Source organism: Musca domestica, unplaced genomic scaffold (assembly GCF_030504385.1).
Source record: "Musca domestica strain aabys unplaced genomic scaffold, Musca_domestica.polishedcontigs.V.1.1 35, whole genome shotgun sequence".
Classification (NCBI taxonomy): domain Eukaryota; kingdom Metazoa; phylum Arthropoda; class Insecta; order Diptera; family Muscidae; genus Musca; species Musca domestica.
In genome coordinates this window covers 4,414,269-4,435,894 of record NW_026712315.1, presented here as the reverse complement: position 1 = coordinate 4,435,894, position 21,626 = coordinate 4,414,269, and the positions used below count along the sequence as shown (strand labels likewise).

Genomic DNA, 21,626 nt, shown 5'->3' with positions numbered 1-21,626 from the left:
TTATTTACTAATAATTTTTTTTGTATAAAGGTGGTGTTGCCGGATCGTATGTGAAAATCGAGATTAGATTTGAAATCAAAAATGTATCATGAAAAATCAAATAAATAAATAAAAAATTTTAAAATAAAAAAAAACAATAACAAATATTTTGATAAACAATTTTTCAATAATAATCGACTTGGAAAATGCTAATTTTTTCAAGTGAACTTTTCAACAAACCTGTTTTTTCGATAAAAAAAAATTATTGCAAGAAAATAGTTTGCTAAAAAAGATAACTAAAATCGATAATCTACTTTTTCATAAAAATGCAAACAACTGATTGCTTTTTTATTCATTAAAATTTTTTTTTTACCCATTGGAAAATTGGCAACAAAATAAAAATTAGCGACATTTTTGTAAACAATTGATTTTTTGGTTTTCAACGTTATCGATTGTTTTATTTTTTATCGAAAAAATTCGAAAATTCGAAAAAAATGATGAAAATGTAAAAAAAAACTAGAAACTTCAAAAAATACAGGGTAAAATAAAAAACTGCAACCAACTTCAGACAGCTGTCATTTCTAAGCCACACGTCCGACTGCTGTTAAAATTATTCCAGTGACAGCTCATTATATGGTTTACAAGCGTACAAAAGCATTTTGGTGAGCATTTTCCAGAAACAAAGTTATTCGTGATAGTATTCAAGCGTGATAGTGTGATTTCTTTATATTTGGCTGGAAAACCACAAGTGGCTATCGTTAGAACACTCCAGAATTTAAATGTGAGTAGCGTAGCCCGACATATGTCGAGGAAGTGGACGGAAGAAAACAGCAACATCAGCAGAAATGGTTCGAGAAGTAAAGAAGGGACTTGATCGAAACCCGTGTCACAGTGGCCGAAAAATGGCTCGGCAAATTCGGCAAATATTCAAAAATGAGCTCGGGGTAAAGCCATTGAAATTCCAAAAGTGCAAGAACTTACACCGCAACAGAAAGAAAATAAACTGAAAACAGCTTAAAAGTTGCTTGGCTTGTTCAAAAATGGTGAACTGCCGAATTTGGTTTTCTCCGTCTCTGATGAGAAAAAATTCGTTGTCCAGCAGTTTGTAAACAAAAAAAAAGATTGTGTTTACCTGCCAAAGAGATCAGCTGAAAATGTGCACCTTCGGTTGGCCACCAGAACCCATGGTGATGGTGTGGGCCGCCATAATCGACCGTGGCATCAGAAGAAGTGCCGAATATTATTATTATTATGGCGAAAATATTCTGAAGGGAGTATTAAAGCCTTGGGCACTTAAACATTTTGGCCGCAGACCTTTTACATTCCAACAGGACTCACTCAAGTTAGTTACAAAATGAGGTTCCTCGCTTCATTTCCAGCGCACAATTGCCACCAAACTCTCCGGATACCAATCCGTTGGACTATTGTGTCTGGAGTATTTTGAAAAGCAAGGTTGGCACTAAAAATACCAAAGTGTCGATCACCTCAAGCAAGCGCGTCGCTTCACCGGGAATGGACCAAAATACCGCAGGACAACATTCGGGCAGCGTGTGACGGGTTTCATTGGCCGTTTGAAGGCCATAATTCGTGCCAAAGGTGACCATTTCGAACAAATCTAAACTTATTCTAAAATTTGATGCTATTTCCGACATATTTTGCTTTTATTCAATAAAATTTAAAAAAAAAATTAAAAACTGTGGTTTTATATATATATACTATAAACTTTTAAATGATAACAGAAAAATTATCAAAAGGCGGTAAAAAATTATAGAAATAGATAAAAGAAATTTCAATAATTATTTTTAATAAAAAAATCGACAGCAACAAAAGTTTCCTTTGAAAAAAAAAATTACTTCTAAATAAGAAAACAAAAATTAGAAAGAAAAAAAATCGATTAATTTTTTCTGAACTGAAGACTTCAAACATATTTATTAACCAAACATTTTACAAAATAAAAAAAAATAATAATTTAAAAATTAAAAAAAATAATAAATATAAAAATGCGATTCGATAATAGAAATTTCGATTAAAATTTTTAAGTATAGAAAAAATCGAGCATTTGAATAATTTACAAAAACTGCAGAAGTTGTTTTTCATATCACATTCTTTCTATCTAAAATGTTGTTATACTTATTTTACAGCGATGTGAGTTGTTATCGATCGATGATTTATTTCACAATTTCCCATAACAACAAAATTCCCCAATACCAAATGTCATCGACAAGGTGGCAACTCTTCTTTATTTATTATCTCACAAATTTGCAATGCTCATGAAACACACACACACATATATATCCAGTGCAAACATTCATTCGTGCCTTTTGTACATGAATACAGGTAGTTGCAAAGGGCACACCTACATTGATAATATTTTGCAAAGAGAGTTTCTACTTACGAAGTATATAAAATGCGAACATTTTCCGATATTACTTGGAAAATACCCTTAAAACTTAAAAATAAAGTAGTTACATGGAGGCTATGCCACCAAGTGGGATATGACCCATATTTTGTATCGCCGTATTTAGATTAAAAACGAATATCTTTATCAAATTACTAAACTCTATTCCAAGTTGTGCGAAAGTTAGCTAAAAATATTGGCGCCTTTTTGTGTATGGTTAATTCTATATAAAGTCGTTAAAACAGATTTGGACTGAAACCCCGAATTCGAATGTAGTTTTCTTTAAAACTATTATACCTCGACATATAGTTTATTCTGATACTTGCGTTGAAATCTGATGTAGAATGTTTGCACTTTTGAAATATTTTGTCTTAAACGAAGTTTTGTGTTTCTTTCACAAAGACTTATTTTCTGGTGCTTTCTTTTTTTTTGTAAAATTGAAACCAATATTTTCTTGACAGATTATGGAAACAGAACTTTCTTTCCTTTTGTGGCATACAGTCAAATTCAATGGAAAACAATTTTTTCTAATTTACCTAAAAATTTAAGTATTCTGCAAGATTTCGACTCAGATTAGACGCATAAAATTAACACTCCAAAATGGGTTTCTTTTGATTTCCACTTTTAATACATAAATTTCGAATGTAGTTTTCTTCAAAACTATTATGCCCAGATATATAGTTTATTCGAAGATTTGTGTTGAAATTTGATGTAGAATATTTCCTCTTTTGAAATATTTTTTTCTACAATGAAGTTTTGTGTTACTTTTATGCATCTACTCGAAAAAACACGCAGAAAAAAGCGCTAAAAAGAGGTATAATTTTCGCGGGTTTTTGTTTTTGGCAAAATTGAAGCAAATGTTTTCCGGATATAGAATAAGTAAAAAAAAAAACATTATGTTCGGCCGGGCCGAACATTTAATATCCTCCACCTTAGGATAAATGAAACAGTAGAACCCATTAGGGCTTACAATTACCAATTTTTAGACAAATACGTGAAGAAATGTGGCAAAAATTGTCAACATACCGAATATCGGGAGGTAGCGTTATATGGGAGCTATACCAAAACGTGGACTTATACATACAATGTTTCGCCACACGAACTAGGACCAATTATCACCTAAGAATACCAATTTTTAGACAAATCCGTGAAAAATGTGACAAAATAGCGAACATCTGGATGTACCGTTATAAGGGGGCTATACCAAAACGTGGACCTATACATACATTGTTTCGCCACAGAAGCTAGAACCCATTATGGCCAACAAATACCAATTTTCAGACAAATCTGTGAAAAAAATGTGGCAAAATTCTTCGAAATACTGAATATCGGAAGGTACCGTGGAAGGTACATGGACCGATATATCTCATTTTAAATTCCAACAATCCTAGACACAGTATAAATTGTTCTGGTAAATTTTTACGCTGTACGTCATATAATGTGAGCTGTATCGTGATTTCAACAGACAGACAGACAGACAGACAGACGAACATCGTTAAATCGACTTAGAATTATGAATATATACTTTACTTTATGGGGTCTACGATGTATATTTAGAGATGTTACAAACGGAATGACAAAGTTAATATACCAAGGTGGAGGTATACTAAAAATAGAGCTTTCATACATATGTTTATCTTTGCCATCATCCTTTCTGCAATCCTGGTTGGTGGAAGAATTTTAACACAAATGCAGTACTTCGTTTTTAACCCTAAAACGTATTTGGTTTTTAATTTTCTATCCTAAAATTTCATTTTTATTATTTTGGGTCTAGCTGTATTTTTGTACCATGGTTCGTAAAATATCGGGCAATTCCCTAACTACGTGTTTGTATCTCTCGCCTTCTCTCTCAACACTTCTCTCTCTCTCTCTCACTCTATCTCAAAACATGAGATAATAATTATCTTTATTATGCCCATTTGTTGTATGGGTATACATTAAAGGCCAGCACAAGACGAATTGTATGAACTATGCTTTTTTCGACACCCTGATTTTTGTCTACTAAATCATGGGCTTTGTATTTGATAGGCAGTGACAGCCAACAACATCCCTCATTTTGATGCATGGCCGACTCGAATATTTGCATGGAGTTCTCCAATGGGTGTGAAGATAAATTGGAAAGTTAAATTGGATGGTAACCGAAGACAGTTACTTGACAGAGCTCTGTTGTCCTTAACAGAGAGAGCTTTGTTAAAGAATATAGCCTAGAGGAGCCGCGTGCGCCGGATATTTGTCTGGTTCCAGCGACCCAAGTTCAACCCCACGGTGATGAGGAATCCTTTTCTTTATAACAAACATTTCTCTGGAACAGACTAAAAAGTCTGGTCTTTTTATAGCCTTTGCACAGTGGTCCACTCCGTGTTTTTACATCAAATAAAGATATGACCCAATTCGGGTGTCTGAAACGGTTTGTCCCATAGTTTTTCAAAATTTTCTTTTTATTAAGGCTTTAACAAAGCTCTGTTAAGTCCTTAATGGAGCTCTGTTAAGTAATTGTGTTCTGTTAACATCCAATTTAACTTTCCACTTTATCTTCACATCCATCTGTTCCCATACATCTGTTGGCTAGTGGAATGAGCGAGCGTCCCCGTTTGGTTTGATTTCAAAACGACCTAGGTTTGATTCCTACTTGATGACAACTGTTTAAACAACCTAATTGTGAATTTTAACATAATTTTCTTTTGTACAAAAATATATTATTTTTACAATTTTTTTTAATTACACGTTCAATCCTTTCCTATACATATTTACGAAGTGTCAGCATTTTAAGGTACCTAAATGGACCTAAACCTCCTAGATTTTGCACAATGGCATGTGCTGGTAACGTTCATAAAAAAATAATTCAGTTAGGCATATTCGGAAAGTAGGAGGAATCACCTTTCTAACGATACCTTCCATATACACGTATCCTTTTGTGATCTTCAGATATAGGCTAAAACATATTTTGTCCTTTAAAATCGTATTTTTCGATGATAAATTGTTTTTTTTTTTTAATTTCTACAATGATATAATACCCTGTGTATGGGCTATACGAAGACGTGGACCTGCATAGACAATCTTCTGGCATGGGTTGTAGTACTCGTTACGACTTTAAATACGAAATTTGAAACAATTCCGGTCAAAAATGTCGCTTAAATCATCAAAATACCGATTATACGGAGGTACAGTTATATGGGGGCTATGCGTTATCGTGAACCTATATAGACAATTCTCTTCCAGGGGCTAAAGTACTCAGAAGGAACTCCTTGTGTGTAATTTCAGACAGTTCCATAAAAAAATGCAGCTACAATCATGAAAATACTGAATATCGGTAGGTACCGTTAAATGGGTGCCATACGATATCGTGGACCTATTTAAACAATTCTCTTCCACCTGGTAAAGTACTCACAAAGAGTTCTGGATCAGCATAAAATTCTAAGTCGATTTAACGATGTCCGTCTGTCTGTCTATCCGTCTATCTGTTGAAATCACGATACAGCCCACATTATTTGACGTAGAGCGCCAAAATTTAGCAGACCAATTTGTGTTGTGTCTAGGATGGTTGGTATTGAAAATGAGATATATCGGCCCACGTTTTGGTATAGTCCCCATATAACGGTACCTCCCGATATTTGGTATTTTCATGACTTTAGCGACATTATTTACCGGAATTATTTAAAGTTTCGTATTTGAAGTTCGTAAAGGCTACTACAGCCTATGACAAAAATGTTTGTGTGCAGGATGTCCGTCAAGATAAATTTAAATTTAATTAGCAAAGACACAAACCAAGGTGATTTTTTCTCCGGTTCGCAAAGGGTTAATAAAGAGAGAGAGAGGGAGTAGTAAACCAGAGAAAAATTAAAGGTAAATTAAATTATATTAGTTTTCATCAAATTTCATAATTTTCCGTACAAATTTCAAATTTAAAATGAAACCGCTAAATAAAAACCTAATTAAAATTTACGTTGATAAACTTTGAAACCCTTAACTCTACATTTAAACCGAGAATAAAATATTTAAAATGAAGCGGTGTCGTGGCTGGGCACAAATGAAAGGTCTCGAGGAGTACTTTCCGAATATATGGACCTTATAGTCAAAAAGAATTTCAGACTTAGGAATTTTTTGCATTTTCTGAAGAATTATCGCTCGATTTTAGGGAAATTGCAGATAAAAGCGTCCACAGAACAGAAACTAAAAATGAAGCGGTGTCGAGGCTGGGTACAAATGAAAGGTCTCGAGGAGTACTTTCCAAATCTGTCGACCTTATAGTCAAAAAGAATTTCAGACTTAGGAATTGTTTGCATTTTCTGAAGAACTATAGCTCATGTTTAGGGAAATTGCAGATAAAGGCTTTCACAGAACAGAAACTAAAAATGAAGCGGTGTCGAGGCTGTGTACAAATGAAAGGTCTCGAGGAGTTTCCCTAAAATTCCCTAAAATTGAGCGATAATTCTCGACACCGCTTCATTTTTAGTTTCTGTTCTGTGGAAGCCTTTATCTGCAATTTCCCTAAACATGAGCTATAGTTCTTCAGAAAATGCAAACAATTCCTAAGTCTGAAATTCTTTTTGACTATAAGGTCGACAGATTTGGAAAGTACTCCTCGAGACCTTTCATTTGTACCCAGCCTCGACACCGCTTCATTTTTTAAATATTTTATTCTCGGTTTAAATGTAGAGTTAAGGGTTTCAAAGTTTATCAACGTAAATTTTAATTAGGTTTTTATTTAGCGGTTTCATTTTAAAATTGAAATTTGTAGGGAAAATTATGATATTTGATGAAAACTAATATAATTTAGTTTACCTTTAATTTTCTCTGGTTTACTACTCCCTCTCTCTCTTTCTCTCTCTCTTTATTAACCCTCTGTGAACCGGAGAAAAAATCACCTTGGTTTGCGTCTTTGCTAATTAAATTTAAATTTATCTTGACGGACATCTATGGAGGGTACATTAACTTTGTCATTTCGTTTGTAACTCCTCGAATAATTTACAATAAACCCTAAAAAATAATATATATTCGGGATCAGCGTAAAATTCTAAGGCGATCTAGCGATGTCCGTCTGGCTATTGTACAGGGTGAGATGAAAAAACTGCAACCAACTTCAGACTGCTGTCATTTCTCAGCCACTCGTCCGACAGCTGCTAAAATTATTCCAGTTATAGCATTTGGTGAGAATTTTTCAGAAAAATAGTTATTCGTGATGGATTTCAAGCGTCGTGATAGTGTGATTTCTTTATATTTGGCTGGAAAACCACAAGTGAGTATCGTTAGAGCACTCCAGCATTTAAATGTGAATAAATCTTTTGTGTCTCGTACCATCGCTCGTTACCGATAACGTGATACTTGTAGCGTAGCCCGACATATGTCAAGGAAGTGGACGGAAGGAAACAGCAACATCAACAGCAATGGTTCGAAAAGTAAAGAAGCGACTTGATCGAAACCCGAGTCGCAGTGGTCGAAAAATGGCTCGTGAGCTGAACATATCGCAATTTTCCATTCGGCAAATATTGAAAACTGAGCTCGGGATAAAGCCATTCAAATTCCAAAAAGTTCAAGAACTTACACCGCAACAAAAAGAAAATAGACTCAAAAGAGTTAAAGAGTTGCTTGGCTTGGCCGAAAGTGGTGGACTGCCGAATTTGGTTTTCTCCGCTCCGATGAAAAAACATTCGTTGTCCAGCAGTTTGTAAACAAACAAAAAAGATCGTGTTTACTTGCCAAAGAAGTCAGCTGAAAATGTGCCACCAGAACTCAAGCGCCGGCCGGTGTGGGTCGGTGATGGTGTTGGCCGCCATAACAGCCGATGGTGGCTCTCCGCTCGTATTGAGCGAATGTGGCATCAAAATAAATGCCTAATATTATCGCGAAAATATTCTGGAGGGTGTATTAAAGCCTTGGGCAAGCAAACATTTTGGCCGCAGATATTCCAAAAAGACTCAGCACCATCGCACTCAGCATGTGCCACCCAAGAATGGATACTACGAATGCATATTACGAATGTGAGGGACTTAAACACCAAATCGGATAAAACATATACTGAATTGACAAAATTTGCCAAAATCGGTGCAGCCATTCTTGGGAAACAAGCATTTTAACTAACATCTCCTTCCTTTGTATATAAACATTATATATATATTTGGCTATATATATATATATATCCGATATATTTATTATCGGCATCTACATAATGGTCAGAACTGACCTGTTCGTCTATTTATGATTTCGCGGGGATTAAAAATATTCGCCGTTGGGTGGGTCAATTTCACCCACTAAATATTACCCGATGACCATCAAAATTGGAAGGTTTCTGCCCAGCCCAAAGCTCTAGCCCCATGCTAACTTCCGCTTCGATTGGTCTATAATTGCCACCTGGAGTGCAACTGCAAAATCAGGAAATTTTTCAGTTTTTGGTCCATTTCAATCCCTAAATATTATGCGATAATCTCCAAAAGCAATAGGGTTCTAGTCTGACCTTATCTCTACCTCCATTTTCAATTTCGTGATAATCGGGCCATAATTGTGAGCTGCGGCGTGATTACAAATTAACATGAACAGACGGACGGATGGACATACATAGCTAGATCGACACAGCTCGGCGAGATAGGAAGATCCATATCATTCCTCTTTCCTATGTGGGAAACCAATATTTCGAGGTGTTACATAATTTTTGGCCCAATCAAAGTTATAATAACCTCCAAAAAAAAAAAAAAAAAATATTTACAAAAATTCAAAATGGAAAACAAATATTTTCAAAATTTAGCCGCGAAAGAAAACAAGTAAAAAAGCTGTAAGTTCGGCCGGGCCGAACTTTTAATACCTTCCACCATTTGGTACAAATTTGGCAATTTCCAAAAACAAAAATAAATAAAATCCGTTAAAAATTCTGTTAAAATCTTAAATATACCGAATGCTTATACGACGACGTGGGCCTGCATAGGCAACTTTTGTCATAAGTTATCACAATATTTAAATGCGAAACTTGAAGAAAAATCTATTTATGATGTAGCTAAAATCATCAAAATACCGAATATAGGTGGTACCATTATATGGGGGCTATACGAAGACGTGGACCAGCACAGACAATTTTTTGTCTCAGGCTGTAGTATCCGTTACGAACTTTAAATACCAAACTTGAAATATTTCCTGTGAATAACATGACTAAAATCATCAAAAAACTGAATATCTGGAGGCACCGTTACATGGGGGCTATATGAAGACGTGGACCTACATTGCCCATTTTCTGTATTATGCTGCAGTATCTATTACGAATTTCAAATACAAAATTTGGAAAGATTCCGTTAAATAATGTAACTAAAATCATGAAAATACCGAATATCGGAAGGTACCGTTTTATGGGGGCTGTACGAAGACGTGAACCTACATGACTGATTTTTTGACTTAGGATGTAATATCCATTACGAACTTCAAATGCCAAATTTGAAACAATTCCGGTGAATAATGTCGCTAAAATCATCAAAATACCGAATATCGGTAGGTACCGTTATATGGGGGCTATATGATAACTTGGACCTACATGGCCCATTTACGAACTTAACCTGCCTACTGGCAAAATATACATGTGTGCAAAATTTTAGCCTTCTATCTCAATTTGTTTGAAAGATAGCGAGATTACAACAGAGAGACGGACAGACAGACAGACAGACAGACGGACATGGCTAAATCGTCTTAGAATTTTACGCTGATCACGAATATATATACTTTGTTGGGTCTGACATGAGTATTTCGAAAAGTTACAAACGGAATGACAAAATTAATATACCCTCCATAGTATGGTGGAGGGTATAAAAATCATGTTTGGTTTGGAAAAAATATGAAAATTAAATAAATAATAATAGTAATAATGCAATTTTTGAGCGAACTTTGACTTCATATGGGGAGAGGTGCTAAAAAGAAGCTGACCAATCTTCGATTTTTGCTCAAAGTTTCAATCGAAACATTGGAATATATTAGATTTGAATGACATTTTTGAAACACTCTAAAGCACACCCTTTCAATCCCATGCTCCCCGTGCGGAAAACTAAACCACCAACAACTGGACTGGAACGTTTTATGTTTTTGTTTTTATTTACAGGTCTTCATTTCATTTCCATTGTTTAAATCTATAAAGCACTTGTGTGTTCGGGAATAGTTTTGCTGTTGCTGCTGTTGTTGTGGTTGTTTTTTGGGCAGATTAGCTCAGCATCAGACATAGCCACTGGATTCCAATTTCAGGGCCGCATCATAGGTGGGTAGGCCCGTTTTGTCGATAATTTTACTCATGTCCAGACTGATAATGCCATTCTCATTGATGCAGTTCAGATCGATGGTTATGGACCTGGTCGAGGAGGCCGTGGGTGAGCTGTTGGTTGTCGTTGTTGTTGTTGCTGCCGGTTCCATTATGGGACTGGGTGTCAATTGATTGGACGATTGATGGGAGCAAGTGGGTGCTTCCTCCAACGGAGTGTCCGAATTATTGTTGTCAGAGTTGTTATTAGTATGGTTGTTGTTGTTGTTGTCATTTTGGCCATTGACAGAACTGGTTGGCGCCAAGTCCTTGGCATGGTCATTGGCATTTACATCCTCTGCCACCACTGGCAATAGCTCGATATTTTCCGGGAAATTACCTGCTGTTGATAATCCGAAGTTGTTGTTGTCGTTGTTATTGTAATTATCCCTTTGGTTGGTGCCCTTCTCTTTTGACATGCGTGCTCTTCGAATTGAGGCATTTACACAGGAACACTCATCTTCGTCATCAGGCTGCTCATGCTCTTCCAAGGCGACATTTTTTCCCGCATTATAATCCAGCTCCAAATTGCCCTCCTCATCCACACCTCCAGCCTCCGGCTCTGTCGCCTCACCCTCATCAACATTATCCAAATCGCTTTCCATCGATATGGAGAGATTCGATTCATAGCGGAATTTTCCACACAGCGGACAACCACGCCGATAATAGTTCGGTTGTTGTTGCTGCTGCTGCTGTTGTTGTTGTTTCAAATAACGGCTGCCAAACGTTTCGGGAGTGTTTGATATTTTGCGGTTGCTCATCACCAGGGTGGGCGAACTGGTGGCCACAACGACGGCAGAGCCTCCGCCGCCGCCGCCACCGCCAGCATTGCTGGCCACATGACTGGATCTGGCTGCCAAAGCCGCTGCCGCGGCATTCCACATGTTTTCAACTTCAGCTCTTTGCAGGGAACAGCATGATTGGGCCTGCAAGACCTTCTTCATATTGAAGCTGGCCAAATTGCCAGCGGTCATTTGACGTTGCTGCCTTTGCTGCTGCTGCTGCTTGCCCCCCAAGGCCACGGAGGAACGCAAAAATGTGGCCGCCTGTTGCAAATGACCACTGCCAGCCGATGTTGTGGCTGCAACAACAACAACATCCCGATCATTATCGGGTGGCGTACGAATTAGACCACCTCTGACATTCAACGAAGAACTAGTGGTGGCATTGGCAACAGCCAAGGAGTTGTTGGTTTCCGTGGAACCCATGGCCGAGAGGGCTGGTGTCAAACTGGCGGTACGTGCGGCCAGCATGCAACTGACATCCAGCGAAGACCGATAGCCGGGCGGGGGCGAATTATTTTGTAACTGTTGCATTAACAATTGCTGTTGTTGTTGTTGCATAAGCAAATGCTGTTGCTCCTGCATGGCCACAACCGCATCGTAAGATGGTGGCGGTTCGTGGTGCAGGGCCGGTATGGTGGCGAGGCCGTCCATAGAATCGCCCACAAAGAGGCCAGAGGTTTCATAGCACTGCAAGAGAAAAGAAAAAATAGAGAGAGAGAGTGAGAGAGTGAGAGTGAAATATTAATGCCATTAAAAAATAATCCACATTTAGTTACCTAAAAAAAAAAAAAAACTCACGGAAAATATATTTGATTCGTTGTTTAAATCAATCTTTCGAAAAAAATGTGAATTTTAAAAATGTGATTTTTTTAAAAAAATATATAAAAATTGAATTAGAAAAACAAAACTAAATTAAGAAAGAAAGAAGCTACGTTTCGTTTGTTTTTCAATCTTTTGAAAAAATTTGGTTTTAAAAAAAATATTTAGTTCGAAAAATAATAATAATGGTCGAATTAAATAACTAAAAATCAGAAAAATATCTTCTGTTTTTAATGGAAGTTTAGTGTTGTTGAAAAAATATTCACAAACTTTTGAAAAACAATTTCCAAATTTATTCATAAAAAATATTTTAGAAATTTAAATTTGAAATTAAACTATGATCAAATATTAGACATTTTTTAACATTTCGAAAAAATGTAAAATTTGGTTAAAATATATACGAAAAACTTTAAAATCATGTTAAAAAAAAGGTTTTAAAAACCAACTCTTTGAAATTTCTTAAAAATTTAGAATTGGTTTTCCAGAAATTAAAAATGTTTAAAATTTAGAAAAAAATGTAAAATTTTGTCTTGAAGAAAAAAATATATATTTGCAAATTTTTAAAATTAAGTTATACAAGTAAAAAAGCTGTAAGTTTGGCCGGGTCGAACTTTGTATACTCTACACCAATGGGTCGAATTTTCAAAAAAAAAAATCCGTTAAAAAATCTGTTAAAATCTTAAAAATACCGAATGCAGCCGTTATATGCATAGGCAACTTTTGTCATAAGCCATTATAATATTCAAATGCGAAACTTGATAAAAATCTTTGAATAATGTAGCAAAAATCATCAAAATACCGAAAATAGGGAGGTACTGATATATCAGGCCTACACGAAGACGTGGACCTGCACAGACAATTTTCTGTCATAGGCTGTAGTATCCATTACGAACTCTAAATACCTAATTTGAAATAATTCCGATGAATAATGACGCTAAAATCATCAAAATACCGAATATTGGGAGGTACCGTTATATGGGGGCTATACGAAGACATGGACCTGCACAGACAATTTTCTGTCATAGGCTGTAGTATCCATTATGAACTTTGAATATCAAATTTGAAACATTTCCGGTGAATAATGTAGCTAAAATCATCAAAATACCGAATATAGGGAGGTACTGATATACGAGGCCTACACGAAGACGTGGACCTGCACAGACAATTTTCTGTCATAGGCTGCAGTGTTCACTACGAAGTTCAAATAGAAAATTTGAAACAATTCCGGTGAATATTGTCGCTAAAATCATCAAAATACCGAATATCGGGAGGTACGTTTATATGGGGGCTATTCGAAGACGTGTACCTGCACAGATAATTTTTTGTCGTAGACTGTAGTATTTGTTACGAATTTCAAATAACAAATTTGAAACATTTCCACTGAATAATGACGCTAAAATCATCAAAATACCGAATATCGGGAGGTACGTTTATATGGGGGCTATTCGAAGACGTGGACCTGCACAGACAATTCTCTGTCGTAGGCTGTACTATCCATTACGAACTTCGAATACCAAATTTGAAAATATTCCGGTGAATAATGTAGCTAAAATCATCAAAATTCCGAATATCGGGAGGTACCGTTGTATTGGGGCTATACGAAGGCGTGGACCTGCACAGACAATTTTCTGTCGTAGGCTGTAGTATCTGTTTAGAATTTCAAATAACAAATTTGAAACATTCCCGGTGAATAATGTAGCTAAAATCATCTAAATTCCGAGTATCGGGAGGTACCGTTGTATTGGGGCTATACGAAGGCGTGGACCTGTACAGATAATTTTCGGTCTTAGGTTGTAGTATCCATTATGAACTTTAAATATCAAATTTGAAACAATTCCGGCAAATAATGTAGCTAAAATCATCAATATTCCGAATATAGGGAGGTACCGTTGAATTGGGGCTATACGAAGGCGTGGACCTGCACAGACAATTTTCTGTCTTAGGCTGTAGTATCCATTATGAACTTTGAATATCAAATTTGAAACATTTCCAGTGAATACATGAAATGGCCCATTTTCAATACCAAAAGTCCTGCAGACATATTATACATTTGAGTAAGATTTTATCAATCTACTTCAATTCGTTCGGAAGCTAAAGTGATTTTCACAGACGGATAGACGGACAAAAATCTATATACTTTGTGGGGTCTAAAATGTGTATTTCGAGGTGTTACATACGGAATTACAAACTTAATATACCCTCCATTCTATACAAAAAAAATTAAAAAGTTCATATAAAGATCAAAAAATAAAAAAAAAAAATAATAAGTAAATAAAATAAAAATTCCGCATCTTGATCCTAGTTTTTTTTAATCCCACTTTGGAGTCCTGATTGATCCTTAATGTTGTTTTGTTTTTAAATCCCACGTTGGTGGTCTATTGGTCCTTTAGGAAATCTATTGAAAAAATCCTTAACATTTTTTTTAATAAAGTCTTTTCAAATTCTGCTTCGTGTTTTGATTTTTATTGCGGCCTATTAATACCCAAAAAAAAAAAATTCGTTCCGTTTATCTTTTAAATCCTACTTTGAAGGCATGATCTTTTTAAATTCCACGATGGAGGTCTGTTCAATTTTTTTCTTTCCTTAGGTGGCATTCTTCCAAATGAAAATTGATTTATAGCCCAAGAAAGGACATGAGCGCACACACCTTCGTCGCTCACACAGCACCCATGGAAATTATCGCCTGCACTTGTCATAAGGGTGCCGGTGACTTCCTTCCGTTTTTGTGTCTTTGCAGAAAAACCAAGAGCTATTGTAATATCGTTGTCCTTTGGCCATTTCTTTTCTGTTCTGTTTCCTTTTCTCCATGGTTTCGACATTTTAGTGTCACATTTATTGTGATTTGGAAAATCGTTTCGTTTTAGTGAAATGGCTTCCCAAGGATGGAAGGGCCAACTCAATTGTTTTTTTTTTCGAAATGGAAAAAGCCAAGTGTTTTTTTTTTGTTTTTGATGAAGGAGCAATTTAAGCTAAACGTCCCGTCTCCCTGAAATACTTGTCGCACCCAATGCAAAGGGGTTCATAAAACTTCATAACAATGTGACAAGTATGTGAGAGTGAATAAATTAATTTATATCCTGTTGCTCTTATTTTGGGATTTATTATCTCTGCCTGGGGTGGGGATAATGTCTTGACCCCTTTGGATTTGGAAAAAATGTTTCTATGTAGGTCACTTAGGTCACAATAATTAAGAGAGGTGTCCATTTCTAGGCCATTAAGACTTTCTTTTTGGGTAACTATTTTAATAATTTATTTTCTTTCATTTCAGGTATGCCCAAGATGTCAACCTAGGTGCGAGGTAAAAACACCTATTTAAAATATTTTTATCTCCAAATTCCTAAATTCTTAGCAAAACAGATGTCCTTTGTGCCCTTCACGGTTCTTCTGATTTGTTTATTGATTTTGATTCATGTTTTGTTTTTTTTTTGTCTTTTTTTACTCTACCGACCTTTTAACCTCCACCACTCATTGACTCACTCACCTGTTCGACACTGTAGATTTCCATATTCGGATCATTTTCCAGCCACTGTCGTTGCTGGCGATAGGCAGCTTCGGTTCGCTTTTTTATGTTGCGATGACAACAATAGCAAACGACACACAAAATGGTCGTAATCAATGTTAACATGGCTCTGAAAAGAAAAACAAAAAAGAGACGGATAAGAGGGGGGGGGGGGGGGGGGGGATATGACGTTAAAAGCAATGAAAACTAAATGGTTCCATATGGGAAAACTACTATTTAATGAAAACAGAAAATTCAAAACAATCAATAAGAAGGTTTTTGGTTGTTGTAATAAATGACGAGAGAGAGAGAGAGAGAGAGAGAGAGAGAGACAGAGACAGAGAAAATGAGTGAAGCATACACACACATTCGCATATACATCCCAGCAAACCAAATGTTCAGAATTCAAATGGAAATCCTTTGGGAAAATATTTAATTTGGATCCACCTGACATTTATATAGCTTCTATATTGTCTAACCTCGGCCATATGGCTAGAGAGGGTATATATCATTAAATACGGCCACAACGTGCCTCATTGAAATAACTTGTTTATACCAAAGGTCTCTCTGGATGGTTGGTGCGCACAATGAATCTCGAAGGGAGTATCCGAATTGAACCAAACTTGGTACATCGTAGATCGAGTTCGGAGATGAGCAATATCGGTCCACTCCGTGTGGTACCTCCCCCACAAATTGTCAACATTTTCAAAGAAAATAATTTACTACACAGAAAGTGAAAAGATAATCCGACCTAGCCCCAACTTTGCGAATCCTAATATTTTTATCGGTGCTAGTTCAGGTGCGTAAAGTACCTCCACCACGAAGGGTCAAAATATTGAATAATTATAACTCTTAAAAAATGTAATGTGAGTGTTCGATTTACACATATCACAATATTTTTATTAACCTAAGGTCTGGTGTAAGATGGAAAATATCGGTCCATTCCTTTTGGTACCTCCCACACAAAGGGTCAAAATTTTGAATATCCATGAAGAAGATAAAACTCGAAATTAGCATACGATTCAATTCAGACTTAGTACATCTAAATATTTCCGTCAACTCAGGTCGGCCATATGGCTAGAGAGGGCATATATCATTAAATACGGGCAAAACGTGCCTAACGCTTTTAGACCCCAGGTCTCTTTGGACCAAATCCGTTCCGCCAAATCCTGGCTGGAGCGCACAATAAATCTCGAAGGGAGTACCCGATTTGATCCAAATTTGGTACATCGTAATATTATTGTCAAACTTAGACCGAGTTCGGAGATAGGCAATATCGGTCCAATCCTTCTGGTACCACCCCCTCCCCCCCCACAAAATGTCAACATTTTCAAAGAAAATACTTTACTACACAGAAAGTGAAAAGATAATTCGACCTTGCCCCAACTTTGCGAATCATAATATTTTCATCGGTGCTAGTTTAGGTGCGTAAACGGACAATATCAGTCCACTCCATTAAGTACCTCCACCACGAAGGGTCAAAATATTGAATAATTATAACTCTTAAAAAATTTAATGTGAGTGTTCGATTTTCTTCAAATTAGACACACATCACAATATGTGAAGATGGAAAATATCGGTCCACTCCTTTTGGTACCTCCCCCACAAAGGGTCAAAATTTTGAATATCCATGAAGAACATAAAACTCGAAATTAACATACGATTCAATTCAGACTTGGTACATCTCAATATTTCCGTCAACACAGATTCTGTTATAAAGATGGTAGAGATCGGACCCTTTCTTCTAGTACCTCCCCCACATAGAATTCAAGATATTGAATATCAGCCGCCAGATGTATACCCTCAGCCAATGTTCGATTATTTAAATATATATTATGACTTCTCTTATGATCATTCAATTTGTTGAACCTCTATGGAGTACGTTCATACTGCTGTAATTTCAAAGGCACTCGTCCGACAGCTGTAAAAAATTTTCCAGTGACAGCTCATTTTATTGTTTACAAGCGTACAAAAGCATTATGGTGGGAAATTTCCACAGAAAAAGTTATTCGCTACCGTGATACTGGTAGCGTAGCCCGACTTCAAGAAAGTGGATGGAAGAAAATCAGAAACAGCAACATCAGCAGAAATGTTTCGAAAAGTAAAGAAGCCACTTGATCGAAACCCGTGTCACAGTGGCCGAAAAATGGCTCGTGATCTGAACATATCGCAATATCCCATTCGGCAAATATTGAAAAAAATGAGCTCGGGGTAAAGCCATTAAAATTCCAAAAAATGCAAGAACTTACACCGCAACAGAAAGAAAATAGACTGAAAAGAGCTAAAAAGCTGCTTGGCTTGGCCGAAAGTGGTGAACTGCCGAATTTGGTTTTCTCCGCTCCGATGAGAAAACATTCGTTGTCCAGCAGTTTGTAAACAAACAAAAAGGATCGTGTTTACTTGGCAAAGAGGTCAGCTGAAAATGTGCCACCAGAACTCAAGCGCAGGTGTGGGTCGGTGATGGTGTGGGCGGTCATAACAGCCGACGATCGCTCTCCGCTCGTATTAATCGACCGTGGCATCAAAATAAATGCCGAATATTATCGCGAAAATATTCTTGAGGGTGTATTAAAGCCTTGGGCAGGCACCCATTCCAACAGGACTCAGCACCATTGCACTCAGCACGCGCCACCCAAGAATGGTAACATAATGAGATTTCTCGCTTCATTTCCAGCGCACAATGGTCACAAAAATCTCCGGATAGCAATCCATTTGACTATTGTGCCTGGAGTATTTTGGAAAGCAAGGTTGGCACAAAAAAATACCAAAGTGTCGATCACCTCAAGCAAGCGCGTCGCTTCGTCGGGAATGGGCAAAAATATCACAGAGCCACAATCGGGCAGCTTGTGACGGTTTCATTGGCCGTTTGAAGACCGTAATTCGAGCCAAAGGTGACCAATTCTAACAAATCTAAACTTATTCTAAAATTTGATTCCATTTCCGACATTTTTTGCTTTCATTTAATAAAATTAGAAAAAAAAATGTAAAAATAATGGCTTTTGTCTTTGTTGCAGATTTTTTTTATCTCACCCTGAATATCCATATTTGCTCGGTTATAGAAACCCTAAGAACATATAAAATTTCTGCAATATTGAAATTTTAATCTCGCTCTGTTAGTAATTGTGTTTTTAATAGATTTCACAACCCTTTTCCCCACCCTTCAGAACCGAAGAAGTCCTTAAATTGAAAAACATAAATTGTTAACCTATCCTATCTCCATCTCTCAGAGAGGAAAAAAAAAACAGAAAACCAAACAAAATTAATATATAACTTCCAATTCGACAAAAGTCAACTTACCCTCCCAACAGCAGATTGACATTGTTATTTATGCCGTTCGAATAGCTGCTGCTCGATCCACTGTGGCCAGTTATAAGGGCAATGCCTCCGCCGCCGCCGCCTCCACCACCAGCCACATTGGAACGTTGTTGATGAAAGATGCCAAAACCGCTGCCATAGAATGTGTTTATGGGTCGTTGTCTGGTGGCCATATCATCCTGGCCATCATGAGCCGAGGTGTCCGCCTCATCTTCAGTCTCATCATCCTCCGACTCTTCTTCATAGCTATCGTTGTCTTCGTTATTTGCATTTTCATGGCTATCTGTTGCCGGGATTTTGTGATGGCGATGATGAGGTGAAAGCTGATGCGACTCTAGACGATGATGATGATGGGAATGATGATGCTGGACTTCATCCTTTAAAGTATTTGGGGTCCTGGAGCTGTCATCGTTTGGCACACGACGCCTGCTGTAGGGATTCAGTGGTGTAGTGGCTGTTGACTCAAGGTTTGACGTTTTTCGTGCATAGTAGGCTGTCGTTGCCAGCCTGTTGTCCGTTGGAGGTGAAGTTGTTGATTTGTAGTTGTTATTCGCGTTTTCTGCCGAGGAGCCAGTGTCCATGGCAATGCCGGTGGTTTTAATTGCACTTGGGGTAGTTGTGGCAGCAGCATCTGCAGCAGTGGCGGTGATGCTGTTGCTCTCAGTGTGGTTGTTACTGTTGTTGCCATTGTTGCGGCGATTGTGAGCACTGATGGCTGCCATTATGGCATATCCTTTAAGTGACATGTCCGACTTCTTGTTTTAGGAATTTGCAGTGGCTTTTTGATTTGTCCTTCTTTGTTAGCTTTTTCTATCGATGTTGTTGTTGTTCTTGTTTTGTAATAATTTAAAAAAATCAAAGTGTTTGTTTTATTGATATGTTGTAGCTGTTGCGGGGCCGATAAAAAAATTCAATTAACATTGTTTGGTTGGTTTCGTTTTGATGTTAACTTGTCTTTCGTTCCTTTTGCTATGGCGACTTGTTGTTGTTGTTGTTTTTATATTTTGCACCAACAGTTCATTAAAATGCATTTTTCTTTTGTTATTGTAGATTTGATATTTTATGGCATACTTTTAGGATGTTGTTGTCATTTGCATTATTAATAATTTCATATTATATAGCATACTTTAAGGTTCTTGCCTTTACCAATCACATATTTATATGAGGAGCAACGTATTTTTTTTTGTCTAAAAGCACCTTTAAAAATATTCGAAAAACTTTAGGTCTAGACAATAGAAGAATTCTAGGTAGTTTTCGGCCGACCTAGAGGTCTTTAAATGCCATTGGAAGCCCTACGGGTCTTGTAAAGCCGATGAAAAACCTGCAGGTCTTCTATAGCCAAATACAAAAACCTCCAGATCTTCTAGCTGAAGGCCTTCCATCAGCTATAAAAGTCCTGGAGGTCTTCTATTGCCTACAGAAGACCTGTAGATATACCATCGGATATAGAAGACCTATAGATCTTCTATCGGCGATCTATTGACTATAGAAGACATCTAGGTCTTTCATCGGCTATAAAGACCTGAAGATTTTCTATCGCTCATCGGCTATAGAATACATATAGGTCTTCCATATCCGATGGAATACCTACAGGAAGGCCTTCTATAGCCGATGGAAGTCTTCCAAGTTTTCTATAGTCGATAGAAAACGTTTAGGTCTTCTAAATAGAAACCCACCTGGTCTTCTATCGCCGATAGAAGTCCTCTAAGTCTTCTATATCCGATAGAAGATCTTTAGATGGAATACCTACAGGGCTTCTGTAGCCAATAGAAGACCTTCAGGTCTTCTGTAGCCGATGGAAGACCTTCAGCTTGTCTATAGGCGATAGACGACCTCCAAGTCTTCCATAGCCGATAGAAGACCTACAGGTCTCCTATAGCCGATGGAAAACCTCCGGGTCTTCTATAGCCGATGGAAGACCTACAGGCCTTCTATAGCCGATGGAAAGCCTCCGGGTCTTCTATAGCCGATGGAAGACCTACAGGCCTTCTATAGCCGATGGAAGACATACAGGCCTTCTATAGCCGATGGAGGACCTCCTGGTCTTCTATAGCCGATAGAAAACGTCCAGGTCTTCAATAGCCAATAGAGGATTTCCAGGTCTTCCATTGCCGATAGAAGACCTAGAGGTCTTCTACAGACAATAGATCGCTGATAGAAGACCTACAGGTCTCCTATAGCCGATGGAATTCCTACAGGTCTTTCTTAGGCTTGGAAGTCTTCTATAGCCGTTGAAAACCCTCCGCGTCTTCTATAGCCGATGGAAGACCTACAGGCCTTCTATAGCCGATGGAGGACCTCCTGGTCTTCTATAGTCAATAGAAATCTTCCAGGTCTTCAATAGCCAATTGCGAATTTTCCAGGTCTTCCATTACCGATAGAAGACCTCTAAAGTTCTTCTATATCCGATGGAATACCTACAGGTCTTCTGTAGTCAATAGAAGACCTTCAGGTCCTCTATAGCCGATGGAAGACCTTCAGCTTGTCTATAGCCGATAGAAGACCCCCAAGTCTTCTATAGCCAATAGAAGACCTCCAAGTCTTCCACAGCCGATAGAACCCCTACAG

General features: G+C 37.3%; 2 protein-coding genes across 6 annotated transcripts in view; one reads left to right on the top strand and one right to left on the bottom strand.

Annotated features, from left to right (window-relative positions):
• Positions 1-21,626, top strand: part of LOC101897359 (probable beta-hexosaminidase fdl) — a 177,727-nt gene that overhangs the window by 77,157 nt on the left and 78,944 nt on the right. The window contains exon 1 of one of the 5 annotated variants that reach the window (XM_059125698.1): positions 15,513-15,542. The exons of the other annotated variants lie outside the window; for them this stretch is intronic. The gene's annotated coding sequence lies outside the window, so the exon portion shown is untranslated. Of the gene's footprint in view, positions 1-15,512; positions 15,543-21,626 lie in introns of those variants that run through there. 5 annotated transcript variants of the gene reach the window in all.
• Positions 10,411-20,550, bottom strand: LOC101897526 (probable serine/threonine-protein kinase DDB_G0282963). Its single transcript, XM_011296088.3, has 3 exons — positions 19,041-20,550; positions 15,726-15,873; positions 10,411-12,112 (listed from the first exon to the last, which is right to left on the bottom strand). Exons 1-3 carry the CDS (start codon positions 19,802-19,804, stop codon positions 10,559-10,561), a joined length of 2,466 nt encoding a protein of 821 aa, XP_011294390.2. The 5' UTR covers positions 19,805-20,550; the 3' UTR covers positions 10,411-10,558.

Bases quoted from the DNA above. Each gene is read 5' to 3' on its own strand.
- LOC101897526 (XM_011296088.3), bottom strand. From the start codon at position 19,804: ATGTCACTTAAAGGATATGCCATAATGGCAGCCATCAGTGCTCACAAT. The intron at 15,874-19,040 runs GTAAGTTGACTT...TTTTCTTTTCAG, and splicing joins GTCAATCTGCTGTTGGGAGG to AGCCATGTTAACATTGATTA. The intron at 12,113-15,725 runs GTGAGTGAGTCA...TTTCTCTTGCAG, and splicing joins AAATCTACAGTGTCGAACAG to TGCTATGAAACCTCTGGCCT.